Source organism: Citrus clementina, unplaced genomic scaffold (genome assembly GCF_000493195.1).
Source record: "Citrus clementina cultivar Clemenules unplaced genomic scaffold, Citrus_clementina_v1.0 scaffold_8, whole genome shotgun sequence".
Taxonomy (NCBI): Eukaryota; Viridiplantae; Streptophyta; class Magnoliopsida; order Sapindales; family Rutaceae; genus Citrus; species Citrus x clementina.
In genome coordinates, this window is record NW_006262022.1 from 22,546,553 (window position 1) to 22,559,871 (window position 13,319).

Genomic DNA, 13,319 nt, shown 5'->3' on the forward strand with positions numbered 1-13,319 from the left:
CAAATTGATTTATCAATAATATTTGGATTGATTACAGAGAGCTCTTCAGTCAGCCAGCTGCCAGCCCAAACAAAACCGAAAAGGAATCAAATCAAAGGGAGAAATAGGTAAATTCAACAACCTCAATCACGTGATCTTTGTCTTTACTCCACTCCACTCTGGCACTCTCTAAGACTTCCCGCTTGCCAATAATTTGAAATTGAGTCAATTGACACCTCTCGTAACAAAACACAAACTGATGAAAAGGAAAGACCAAAGAAATGGAACCAGACGATCTGTCGTTTATAGAGATCTCAGGCGAAGATGATTCGCTATTGCCGCTGCAGCACATCTCGAACGACGGCGTTTCGAGTCTCAACAACACTTATCTCGCTTGCTCACCTCTCCAAATCCCCAGATCCGCCTGCGCCGTTAATCCTTCTCCTCTTGTCTCTCCAATAGGTTAGAGTTTCCACCACTCAATTAATATCGACACCTGAATTGCGATTTATTTTTTTTGAACAATTTGCTCTCTTAGTGTTTTGTTAATTATTTATGGTTTACAGTAATGTTATTGCTCTTATGTTGCTTCGCGAATTTTGTCTTCTTTCTCTTTTACTAAATTTATGCTCTACCCTATGATTTGTTTTCTTGGTGAATGTGTATTGACAGACTGATAAAAATGCATTTAGGAAGAAGTTTTAGAAAATGCTTTAGAAATCATTTATATATTTTTTATTTTTTATAAAAAGAAAAGCTCTTAAATGCGTCATTGATTAATTTTACATAGAATGGTTTCAGGACAGATATTTTGTTAATTATGACTTATACCAAAATTGAGATACATTTGTGTAAAGTGTAAAAATGAATGGCATTATTCTGTTGCAGTGGGTATCACAGGCAACTGGGATGCAGCAAAACTAGATTTATCATCAAATAAAGACAGTGTTAACAATGAGAATGCAAGTTTAAACAAACCAGAAGTGCCAAAACTCAACATGGAGCCACAATCAATGAAGAGGAAGAAAAAGGGAGGATACAATTTGCGCAAAAGCTTAGCATGGAATAAAGCTTTCTTTACTGAAGAAGGTGATCCCCTTTTTGATTTTGTAATGTTTTATTGTACTTAAAGATTGAAATGGGAGTTCTTAGTTGATTGCACTTACCAGTTTCTCGACCGGTCAGGTGTTTTGGATCCAATAGAGTTGTCCATGATCAGCGGCAATTCTAGCAATTCTAGTGGTGCGATGTTGTCAGTTATTGAAGAAGATGGGAGTGAATCCTTGGCTGGTAATTCAGAAAATTTGTTCAAGGAATCACCTGCAAATTTTCTTAGTGAAGATGGAAAGAGCAGTGGTGCATTTTTGCCAAAGAATGGTTCACCAGCTAGAGTTAGTGTTGCATCAGCTTCAGTGGTTAGTGTTTCTTAAATAGCTTTAGGGTGCCCAAAAACTTTCCATCATTTTGACCTCTTCCCCATTAGTCAAAAGTTGTGGAAAAAGGAACTAATTCTAATTGTTCTGAATACATGCTTCTCAGGGCAAGCGGAAGGTGCTTTCAGCCCATGACATCAATAGGAGTGGATCTAAACGCAGTGGTTGCCCACGCCCTGTTGCTCCATCTTCATATCCTTTTGCTTAGCTTTTGTGGTTTAGTGGGAAAGCTAGTTTTTCCCAAATGTTTTTACTTTGACTCTCTCTCTCTCCCCCCATTGTAATTGTTGAACAGTTGACCTTAATTTCTTTGAACTCTTAAAAGACCTGCAAATGCAAACACCACAAAATCAACAAATAAGGAATCAAAAGTTTCTAAGGTACCAGCTCGTAAGCTGGATACCTCTGTGCATTCTGCAACTGCCAAAAACAACATTCCTGTTGCAAGTAACATGCAGAGAAATCAGATTTCTCAACCAGGTAATTTAATTATGGTTTTTCTTCTTTCAGGAAGGGTTTGATTATTTGTGTTCACAGAATCATCTTTATCTTAATAAGTTAATGTTTCATTGATAGCTGGAGATAGTCAAATCATATCTGTATTTTTAGTGTCTCTTTTCTCATGTAGCAGTCAGCGTTCAAAAAAATGTTGGATCAAAGGCTGCCTCAAACAGTATTAAAAGTGCAAGAAGTGATGCAAGATCTGGTTCAACTGGCAGATTTATAGCTGTGAAATCCTCCGTTCACCAAGCAAGAAGAAATGTGGTGAGAACATTTTACAAAATTCTGGGGCTAATCACGGTTTTTGCAACATAATATTTCACCAACATTTTATTATTATCCCCAGGGAAAGTTTGCTCTCTAAGTCATGATTTTCTTTCATTTGTACAGACTAACTCATCGTTGGAAAAGCATTCATCAGCCAAATCTCAGCATCCTATTATAAATAAAACTAAGAATACCTTGAAGATTGATACAGCTCCTCCTCTTCTAACTTCTGCAAATGTGTTAAACAACCATGATGGTGCTTCCAGAAAAGTTCAGATTTCTCTCCCAAGTGATGGAAGCATGCAGTATGCAAAAACTCAAACTGCAAAACCATCAGGTTTGCGGATGCCATCTCCATCTTTGGGATTCTTTAATCAGGTAAAAACACATGGATAGATTACTTTCAACTATTTTTATGGTGCACTCGGAATGAACTATTCTTCATTTAAGTGTCTGATCGAATTTTTCATTTATACATGTTCACATCCTTGCAGTCAAAAGCTTCTACATCACATGTTTCATTACCGAGAATTAATCAAGCTTGCAATGTTCTAGAATCCAATATACCTAATTTTAGAAAGTTTGATTCCTTAAACACAACTCATGAGACGCCCATATCTGCTCCTGCAAAGGCGCATGACATGGCCAATGGTGTGACAGCAACTGATACAAGGATCCCAAAATCAATAAAAGGATCTTTTATCCCCACTAGTCTTACAACTGTTCAAAAGGTGGAATTGGAAGTGCCTTTTAACTCCAACACTAATGGCAGTTTAAGTAATCAGCAAAAATTTAGTCTGTGCTATGATATTGACCAAGAAGCTCTGCCAAATGTGGGGCCAAGTGAAAATGAGAAAATTTCTCAAGTGGTGAATAATGAATCGAAGAGTAATGATAACAAATTGCTCTTTCACAGAGCATTGAGTGATCAATTGAAGAATGACAATGATGATGATGAAAAGAGTGTTGCCGATATTTACCCAACAAATATGGAATTGAGTGGGAAAGAATTGGAAAATCCTCAATTTTCATCCCATCTTCGAGCCACGGTGCAAATTGAAGGTATTTTTAAGACAAAGGATATGTTTGACAACCAATGTGTGGAAGAGAAAGCATGTACCTCATTTGTAAGGAATTCTGCCATCTCTTCAGAGTTGCAGTCCGAAGATGTCATCAGTGATGGTATTAATGCTACTTTGAAGAAGCAAGATGATTGGTTAGGCTCTGTGCATGATGTTAATGAACAATCAAGGAAGCAGGATGAGGAGATGGTGCCTTGTATCAAACACGTTTCTACCAAGGCTCAAAAGCCATGTATGAATAATGGTGTTTCATCCAAGGTGATTAGATCTTCAGAATTCCATAATTGTGAAACTACAAAGGCTGCAGATGGCAATCCAGAAGTCAGACTCTGTAGTGGTGGTGAAGCAGAAAGTTCTCATGGTCGGCGTCACCCTGAAGACACGGTGGAAGCAAAAGACTGTGTGCCCAGCATTGACTACATTTGTACAAAATCACAAGGTAGTGATGTATTGGATAAAATGGTTGTTGATGATGTGACTCAAAATGTAAATGGTGCTAATGGAAGTGAATTGACAAGTTCTGGTGCTCTTTGTTTAATACCACCTGCAACAAAAGATTGTGGCTTCCATATGGCTGAAATAGCTGATTGTCCACATGGAGATGACACTATCTCAGGTTTTACTGATGCACAACTCAGCCATGAGATCAAGCTCCATGGTCTAACTAATTCTGGGGAGTCTGAAATAATTGGCAAAGATCAATCAATAAACATGGCAACCACCACTATTGTCGAGGTATCTAATGTTTGTCTCAACACTGGAGATTTCATTGGATGTGAATGTGATCTTCAACATTTTGAAACCCAACCTAGTGCTATGCTGCAAACTGGGAATGGCGTTAGGGTAAATGATAGAGTTGCTGCAATTGAAGTTCAGAGTGGTTATGTGATAAATGATCCAAATAAGCAGAAAGGTGTAGAAAGCAAACTAAACAGTTGCCGTTCCAACTCTGATCTACAGCCAGCAGATGGCATTAGTTTTTGTCAACATACTGCATCAACAACAAACAATGACCAGTTGAGTGCTATGCACACAGTCTGCCGACAGTCCATGGAGCATAATCCTAGCCCAACGGTGTCTGATAAACTTCTTTCTGAGGATGATAGTAGTTATCATCAGCGTAGTACATCAACAACACACAATGACCAGTTGAGTTCTATGCACATGTTCTGCCAACAGTCTGTTGGGGGGATTCCACAGGCGTCTGATAAAACTTTGTCTAAGGATGGCATGCCTTTTGAAGAGTCCAGAGAGTCCTATGCGGGGAATGTTGCTGATATCAGTTTGGATGTTAAAAGTTGTAGTGGAAGAGGACTGGAAAGCCATCATGATGAATTCCAACAGGAGCACGTGGAGCAAGGAAATGAAGAAATTGGTTCATTTGACAACAAAATGAAGAAATCACTTGTTGAAGATGAACAGATGCAGGTCTTAGAAGGGAGTATATTAGCCGATAGCTGCGCCGGTAAATTTAATCCTGTGGTTGCAGATGACGTTTATGAACAATCTAGAGTGCATTCTGAGCTTCATACTTTGAATTCTGTAGCTGTCCGAGGTTCCCTAGATACCCATGAGTCCTGTTTGAATGACAAGTTGATTGTAAACAACTGTTCTTCTGAAGAATGTGAGGACAACAATGATTGTGGGAATCTGATGGATGATATTCTAGAACAACTAGATGCTTGTGCAAATGAATCAAACAGTTTTATCATTTGTACTGAGGTAGCAGCTGCAGTGAGAGAAGATGGTATTGATGAGGATGAGAAGGCTGAATGCCCATGTGGGGAGGATGTCGATGTACAAAATATGGGGAATAATCTATTGAAGAGTGATGTTTTGCCCGAGGAAGCTAGTGTTTCTCAAAATAATGGCAGTTCTAATTGTGAAATAAAGCATGAGTTTAAAAGTCCCATCTTAGCCACAGAAGATTCAACAATGTCATCATTAGGAGGTGTTTTTCAGGATACAAAAAATATATTAAAGAGTGATGTTTTGTCTGGAGATGCTGAAAATAGTATTTCTCAAAAGAATGGTAATCCTAACCGTGAAAGGCTGTGTGAATTAGAAGATGCCATACGTCCCATAGAGGATCTGGATGGAGCAGAAAGCCTGTGAGTGATAATTCTAAATCTTATTTATGCTAGCATTGATATTTTCTACTTATTCCAATTATCATCACGAGAATTATTTAAATTGCTATTAAATTTTCAGAGATGATGTTGACTCTACCTGTTTCTTATGTCAGAGGGAAAACTGAGATTGATGAGAAGCAAGATAATCTTGTGATAAAACCTCCACCACATGCTGCTCCTTTTTCTGATGAATGGTTAGCAGCATTTGAAACCGCTGGAGAGGTAATATAAACTTGTTTGATAACAAGAAAAACTTTCCAATCAATTTTTTGAATTTGACTTGGTGATCTAGGTTGAATCACACCACTATCCTGATTAGTCTCTGATCTGCACTTGTCTGTTATGACTTGTGACTGTAGCCTAAATGCAGTCCTTGAAAACTCAACTTGTAAACAAGTGTTTTTTCCCTTTTAGTAGTGTTGTAAATTTGTGATTCATTGACAGAAAACATATTTTGAGTTCATGTCTTATATATTCTTGAAAACTTGAACTTGATATCAAGTGTTTTTTTCATTTTAATAGTGGTATAATTGATGATTCATTGGACTAAAAAAAAAATTATCAACGATCACTATCTAGCAATTTAATGCAAAATTTTCTGCAGGAAATTCTAACCATGAAAGGCGGAGCTGTACAACATTCACCCCCAGACAAATCTCTGCCTGAACCTGGTCCATGGTCCCCGGTATGATCCATATTATTTTGGTTTTCTTATTAATTTTCTCTTCATCCTAGATCCACTGTGTCAGTCATTGTAATGAACACGCAACTTGCAGATTCCTAGGTACGTTTTTGCAGTATTTTGATCTGATGGGTATACTTTGTATGTTTTTAGGTGAAACGAAAGAATAACCAGGGGATAGGGCCATTTGATTGTACAAAATTCACCAACTGCAACATCAACACTCCTTCCAATTCCGCATAAGGACGCTGAGGTTTGCCTAATCATTCTTTTGTCACTAACATCGTGACTGATGTAGAAGCACAAAATCTGTCACAAGATTATGGGGAAAACAAGACCATGGCTTGTGCAGAAGGATGTATTAAAGAAATTAACGAAATGTAAATTTTTGTTCCTATTAACCTAGAAAACGTCATTTGTGCACTTCCGCATTTGTTGTGTTGAAATTGTTGTTCTATGGCCAAACTGGTGTTCTCGAACACTGGTGCGTAAAGATGTTGGTCTAGACAGTTTATTATTTTGAATGTAATTTTGATACTATCTACGATATTTTTTTTTATAAAAAAAAAAAATTTATCATTTTTCTACTTAGTTTTATTTATTAAAATTGTATCTAAAATTTGTTATTAAAAATTGTAAAATCTAAATCAACTAACCTCAATTATACGCAATTGTGTTTACAACTTATTTTCCAGTAAATCTCCAGTAAACCTATATTGTGATGATGACAATGGAGAGGGAAGGGATCTAACATTCATGTGTGTGAATATTGGAGATTCATGTGTCCGTCCTGGACCTCTCATCCGAAATTCCAAATATAGTAATTTGGGGATTTCATTATCCATATAATCATTTGAATGGCGGATTTGGAGATTTCATTATGCCTGTGGTGATCTTATAATGATCATGCAAATTATTCAAGCAAGCGAAGGTTCCCACTGCTAACTCATGAAATAAATTTGAGTGCAGTGGTCGATGTATATGAGTATAAGCTTGTTTTTCTCTGGAGAATAAAATTCTGTATTTAGGAGACTCAAGAGTAAGAATAGCCATTATCAACAATGCTATCCAGAAGGAATTCTTGAAAGTTTATTTTAAAGAATTTAATGACTCTTATAGATATGACTGAATCAGTAAATCTCAGTTACTGTTGGTTAACAGGGCAGTAGGCAACATTATGTCATTATCATCCATCAAGCAAGATTTTATGCTAACCAGGGTTTAAAATAGTTAAAACTAAAATTTCAGATTGAATTTCTAAACCTAGGCGAACTTCCTAACTGTAAGTCTAAACAATGGATCGCAATTGATTTGCGTTACTTCATTCTCGCCCAGAATCCTAGCAATGTATGAGGGTAACCTCACTACCACACGAGCATCAGCACACTCCTCGCGGCCACTATCATTATCATCCATCGTAATCTCTTCCACACAATCGTCCCCATATCTCCAATTGAAGAAGCAGTGAAGTAATTCTCTTGTAATAGACTGATCCTTTGAGAAAGTTACAAACAAACTCCTGTCACTGATCCTCTGTTCCCCATTACAGAAATCCCCATTAGCCACCTCCTCGTCAACTTGTTCATTACCTTGTTGCCCAAGAATGTTGACTTGGGGTCGAAGTAACCCAAAAGTCGACTCCATAAACTGTATTTCATCTATCAAACATTCTCTTGGAACAATGTCGGTAAAGGCTCTGTCACACACATCTCTTACAAACTTAGTAATCGTTGCTTTGGCACTCTCTTTATTCTCATAAATAAATTCTAGAGAGAGCTCTTTGCCACAAAGTTGACTCATTACTGGAAGACGATTATCACAGCCACTCTCTTTGTTCTTCTCATCAACAAATTGTAGAGAGAGCTCTTGTAAAAACGTTAGTTTTAGTTCATTCAAACACTGTAGGCACAACTTAGACTCCATTTCTAAGTAATACAGCACTGCGCCGCTGACTGTCAGCGTGTGGTATACAAAATTTCTGTAGCCTTGAGTTTCAAGCCAATTCCATAAGGCTATTATTTTCTTGTACGCCACACAATCTGACCCATATGGATGCAAAAGCCTGGCGTATGCTACGCGATCGATATTGTGATATTCTTTGAGGTTTTTGATGGGAATCCAAGACATTATAGAAACAAGTTCTGGCCTTTGCAGATGGGTATTTGGAAAAAAAAAAGATAAAAATTAAGTTTCTCTTTCAGTGGAGTTTCTGGGAATGCCGAAGAGTTGACACTTGAGAGGCCATTTATAGGATCAGTGAAGGCAGTTCCGGGAACGAGCGAATGTATCCAAGGTTCTTGTTAGAGTCCAACAAGGAGAAGAAGTGTAATTATTTGTAATTTTTAAGTTTCTAATTGTCTATAAACTTGAACCAATCACTCTCTAACTCTAATACGAACTCAGATAAATAATAAATCATCACTATATATGAGTAATAATATACACGTGGCAAAATATTTTTGATATATTTTTACATACAATTACAAATATTAAACATATTATATAATAAATAAACGTCTTTTAGTCTCCCCAAAAAAAAAATGAATGGTCTTTCTTTCCCGTTATTGATAAGAGAAAACATTAAAGATTGTAAGAGCAATCATATTAAAATTTACATTCCTTGCCCTTCTTCTCCTTATTGGATTCTAATAAACCTTCACCAATCCTATAACTAGCCTCAAGTTTAATCTTTGCTACAATTCCACAAAAACCATCAAAACACTAACTTCGCTTTTCTTTTCATTTTCTTGATTTGCTTCTTCTCAAATACCCATCTGCAAAAACCCCCCCTTCCAGAAAGGCGAAACCTTTACACAATGTCTACGATTACTTCCACAGTTCCTGAGCTTCAAGAAGAAAATGCTATCCCACTCACTGATTTCCAAAGTTTTCACAACATTGATCGTGAAGCATATGCAAAGTTAGTGATTCAACTGGGTTTAGATTCTGACACGTCCAAGAAAATTGTAGCCTTCTGGAATTGGCTTGAAACTAAAGGCTATAGCCATTTTGTGCACAAGTCACTACAACTAACAGAATCATCACTCCCACGGCTCTATGGATTAGCACTCGAGTCTATACTGTGCCTTGATTGTTTAGCCAATGAATCTTTTTTACAGTCCGGTCTTGATTGTGATCTTCCACTAATGAGTAGAGTTTGTGACAGAGAGCTCTCTCTAGCATTTGTTTTGGGGAACAAACAGAGTGCCAATGCAAATGTTAATATCTTTTTAAGAGATGTGTGTGACAGAGCATTTATTGACTATGACTTGGTCCTCGGAAATAATTTGCATAATCATCAAGTTCAGGTTTTGGAACCTGCTGCTGAATTACTTCAACCCCAAGTCAATATTCTTAGGCAACAAGGTAATGGAAACCATTTGGCAAATGGACAAGCTAATGATGCTGATACTGATCGGACTTTGTTTGCCACATTCTCTAAAGGTCACCCCATCTCAAGAGCAGAACTTTTTGAGTTCTTTATTAGGTCGTATTGCATTCTCTTGTTCTTTCTTTATTACATTAATGAGTCCAAATACTAGCACAACGAGAACAAGTACTGCGACTTCTGTTAACCTTTTTTTATTGCTTTTGATTGAATGCAGGAGATATGGAGAAGATTGTGTAGAGGATATTAAGATGGGCCGCTGCCGTGATCAGTCTCTTTATGCTCGTGTGATCGTCCGCTCGCCTGCGTACATTACATTAATTCTTGGAGAGAATGAACTGAAGCAGTTCGATATTCGTGGCAAAGATATAAGAGTGAGAAGATTCGTCCCAAAACCTGCACCGGTAGCATCAGCTTCAACTTCAGGAAATTAAAAAACTAGGATAGTTCTAAAATTATGAAGTTCCCCTTTCAGAATTTGAAGTATGTGTTTCCTCTGTTTACACTGAAAGCTTGTAGCTTTAATAGCTTGTTGAATATGAAAACAGTCACGCGCTGTTGTATGAAAATTTCCTTTTCTGTTTCAATTTTATCTTTTAATTAAACAGTAAAATTGGAATATAGTTACTTGCAAGAATTCGCAACAAAATCAAACAGTAAACTGAATATTGATATCTTTCCCGTTCTTTCTTTCAGAAGTCTCTCAAGTGACCGTTTTCCTTCTCTATAAAAAAAAAACCCAGATGAAGATTTAGTGACAGAAACCTAATTTAGATTCAGAACCCCAAACAAAAAATCCCAAGAACTTGTTAACACCACTAAAAAATACTTGCTTCTGCATTTTCGTGCTTGGACTTTTGATTGGATTCCTCTCCAACAACTCCAAGCCTTCCAGAAAATTGATCAAAAAGCGTATGCTCGATTGACTCTCAATCTTGGTTTTAAGCCTGGGTTGTCCAAGAAAAGTGCAGCTTTTTGGCATTGGCTTGAAAGAAAAGGCTTCAGAAACTTTGTGCTCAGTACATTAACTCTGGATCATCAGACTTTGCAAAGATTATCATTAGAGACATAACGTGCCCGAAAAGTTTGAATCAAGGAGAAATTCATCCATTTACTGGTAATCTTCGTGAGATTCGTCAGTTTGTTGGAAAGAGTATCTCTTGGGATTTGATTTATCGGAAAAAAGAAAATGCAGAGATGAAATTAGGCCCGAAAGTTTCATAGTACATTTACATAAATATTTTTTAAATACTGTGAAATTAAAATATCATTTATACTTATATTTAATATTTTATAATTTAAATTTTATTATTTATTCATTAATAATTCTAAAAAATAAAATTAAAATTAAAATGGAGAAATGGGGAATTGAGGAGGGGATGGAGATTCCATTTCATCCTCGTCCCTTTTTCTAAAGAAAAATTAAGTAAAAAATCATCTTTATCCCTTGTCCGAATAAAAAATTGAGTAAAAAATTTATTTTTGTACCCTTTCTAAATAAGATAAATTCTTGAGAAGACCTTTCCCTATAGGAATTTCTACTATCCCTACTAACGCTTCTCCTTTCTACTTCAGTGGTGCTCATTTAATTTCTCAGAAATAAAAAGTTGCATTGTTTCTTTTGGCTATTAATAAACATAGAAACACATTTATTATAATAACTTTTCTAATCTGTTAATGCCATACCTGAAGTTATTTATTTTGGGCATTCAGGGCCCCATTTCTGGTGTACCGTTTTGTTGTTCTGGTGGTGGTAATCCTCACTGACAGATGAAAATTGGAAACTCTGCTTCTGTTTCTCCAATTGGAGCAAATACTTCTCCTTTTTCTACCTTAGTACTGGTGCTTTATCTTCTTTTAAGACTTGAAAATGGCATCAGCTTCAGGGGATTAGAGAACTAATATAGAATTTCAATGTAGACAATAAGTGTTATAAATATGTGCTAATAGATTGTAACAGGAGTCAAATGCATTAAGCCTCTTGCTTTTTGTCCCTATTTCAGTCACTTAACAAAGCCAGAATCATTGTCCACTCTTTCTCGACATTTCTGTATCTGTACTTCCAGGAGCAAACAAGATAATAACCTACGTTCAACACAGAAAGCACAAATACAGTCCAATACATCTCGTCTAGTCTTCCGCTATTTATATTATCCGGTAACCAACCAGTTGCCTTTCGGACGATATCTATCAATGCTGTGCTCAAACAGAGACCAATCCCTAAAATAAGGGTGATCATAGAAGTTGCCGTGCCTCGTAGAGAGGCTGGAAAATCTTGATAATATAGTTGAACTTGTCCTGGAAAATTAATGCTTCCCCAATGCCAACCAAAACTAGTTGCTGTAATAGCCATAAGGCCAACATTGGCACCAAAGAACCAGGTTGGTCTTGGAGGTGGTGAGCATAGGCTATTTTGAGCCTCCTTGACTCAACTACAGATGAGACAACCATGCCGATCCTGTTTAACACGTGGCCTACTCCATTTGTTTGAGTGGAGTCAGCAACTGATGAGTCAACATCTGCCAAACGGGAAAGAACAAGCGATCATTGAAGATGAGAATGAATCCTGATGGGATTTTGAAATGTCGACCAAGGTGACGGTCGATATTAGCAATAACCTGAACTTCTGTTCAAGTGTTGCGGCCATGAGACTAGTTATTGCATTCTGCTCCTGATAGTAATCCTCACTTCTAGATGAGAGAACAAGCTTCCATTTTTTAACAGAAGCAACAATGACACGGGCTCAGCCCACAAAGGGGCTCCCATTCGGCTTGTCAAACAAATAGAAATGTTTTCCCGACAAGTAAATGACAACACCAGCTAAATTAGTTGCAATATTCAAGCCAAATCCCAATCTCCAACTCACATTATCCTCAATATAGACGAATGCAGCAGAGCTTATCACAGTTGAAGCGTAAGTAAGAATGAAGAACCAGTTGAAGAAAATGCCTTGATGCTGAGGGATTTCAAATTGATTGGCTCACATTGTTGCTAATGTAAAGTGTAAGCCACCCAAGCCTAGACATGCCAGAGCTATGCCTGCATATAGAACTGCAAATTGGAGATTTGATGGAGCTTTACATAAGCTCAATCCAACATCACATCTTTGAGGCCTCAAGGAATCAAATGTTGCAGTTGAAGCTAAAAGAATGGTTCCCTGCAAGAGTTAAGACATGATGATATATCTCGTAAACTGTAGCTAATTACTAGCTGTGAATATTGAAAGAATTAGTACAGGTGACCCACATATATATGGCAAGAAGATTACCAGCAAAGAGATGAAAGAAGATATCCAGATGACTTGGAAAGAGACTAAGAAAGAGTCAGCAGTGATTGCTCCGAGGACAGGAAACAAGTTGAGGAAACCATTAACAATATTTGAAATCAGAGTAGAGTTAATGCTTGTGATGTGGAATTCTTGAATCATATACACCATTAGGTTTGCTACCCATCCTTCTCCAAGGGTCAAGCAAGTGATAGTTCCTGATTAATTGAAATTACAGAAACCATTCACATCAATTCAAGATTGTTTAAATTTCAGTGAAAGTAGTTACAGAGTTCGTACACGCATGAGACAGTAATGCGGTCCGGCCTCCTCGTTTAGCATTTGATATTTGTGCTTCTCTGTGAGTGTCAGTGGCAGCTCCCATTTTTCTCTGTTGAAATGTGCAAGTTCTTAATTTATATAAAACCGTGACTTTGAATGGAAGCAACGCAGTGCTACTGCTGTCAAGGCAATTACTCATGCTGCACGTTTATGAAAAAAAAAAATCATTTAAGTGTTTGTGTTTGTGTTTGGAGTTGGGTAACTATAACTTTTTAAATTACAGTAGTAAAGTATTTGATAAACATTAA

At 37.1% G+C, this 13,319-nt stretch overlaps 3 protein-coding genes and 1 pseudogene across 5 annotated transcripts; 2 read left to right on the forward strand and 2 right to left on the reverse strand.

Moving 5' to 3' along the window:
- The first annotated feature begins 221 nt into the window (after positions 1-221).
- Positions 222-6,592, forward strand: LOC18033798. Of its 3 annotated transcripts, none has more exons than XM_024179535.1 (11): positions 222-441; positions 868-1,068; positions 1,165-1,394; positions 1,519-1,604; positions 1,729-1,892; positions 2,041-2,177; positions 2,304-2,558; positions 2,675-5,373; positions 5,508-5,616; positions 5,999-6,079; positions 6,230-6,592. In XM_024179535.1, exons 1-11 carry the CDS (start codon positions 261-263, stop codon positions 6,317-6,319), a joined length of 4,233 nt encoding a protein of 1,410 aa, XP_024035303.1. In that variant the 5' UTR covers positions 222-260; the 3' UTR covers positions 6,320-6,592. The 3 variants fall into 3 exon arrangements, with proteins under 3 accessions (XP_024035303.1, XP_024035304.1, XP_024035305.1); XM_024179536.1 differs by having other exon boundaries at positions 2,044-2,177; XM_024179537.1 differs by lacking the exons at positions 222-441; positions 868-1,068 and having other exon boundaries at positions 1,324-1,394; positions 2,022-2,177.
- A 747-nt stretch (positions 6,593-7,339) lies between these two features.
- Positions 7,340-8,203, reverse strand: LOC18034339. The gene has a single exon (XM_006424605.1). It carries the CDS (start codon positions 8,201-8,203, stop codon positions 7,340-7,342), a length of 864 nt encoding a protein of 287 aa, XP_006424668.1.
- A 689-nt stretch (positions 8,204-8,892) lies between these two features.
- Positions 8,893-9,898, forward strand: LOC18034719. Its single transcript, XM_024179929.1, has 2 exons — positions 8,893-9,566; positions 9,682-9,898. The coding sequence occupies exons 1-2, from the start codon at positions 8,893-8,895 to the stop codon at positions 9,896-9,898; spliced, it is 891 nt and encodes a 296-aa protein (XP_024035697.1).
- A 1,565-nt stretch (positions 9,899-11,463) lies between these two features.
- LOC18033953 lies at positions 11,464-13,114 on the reverse strand (annotated as a pseudogene).
- Between the last annotated feature and the right edge of the window lie 205 nt (positions 13,115-13,319).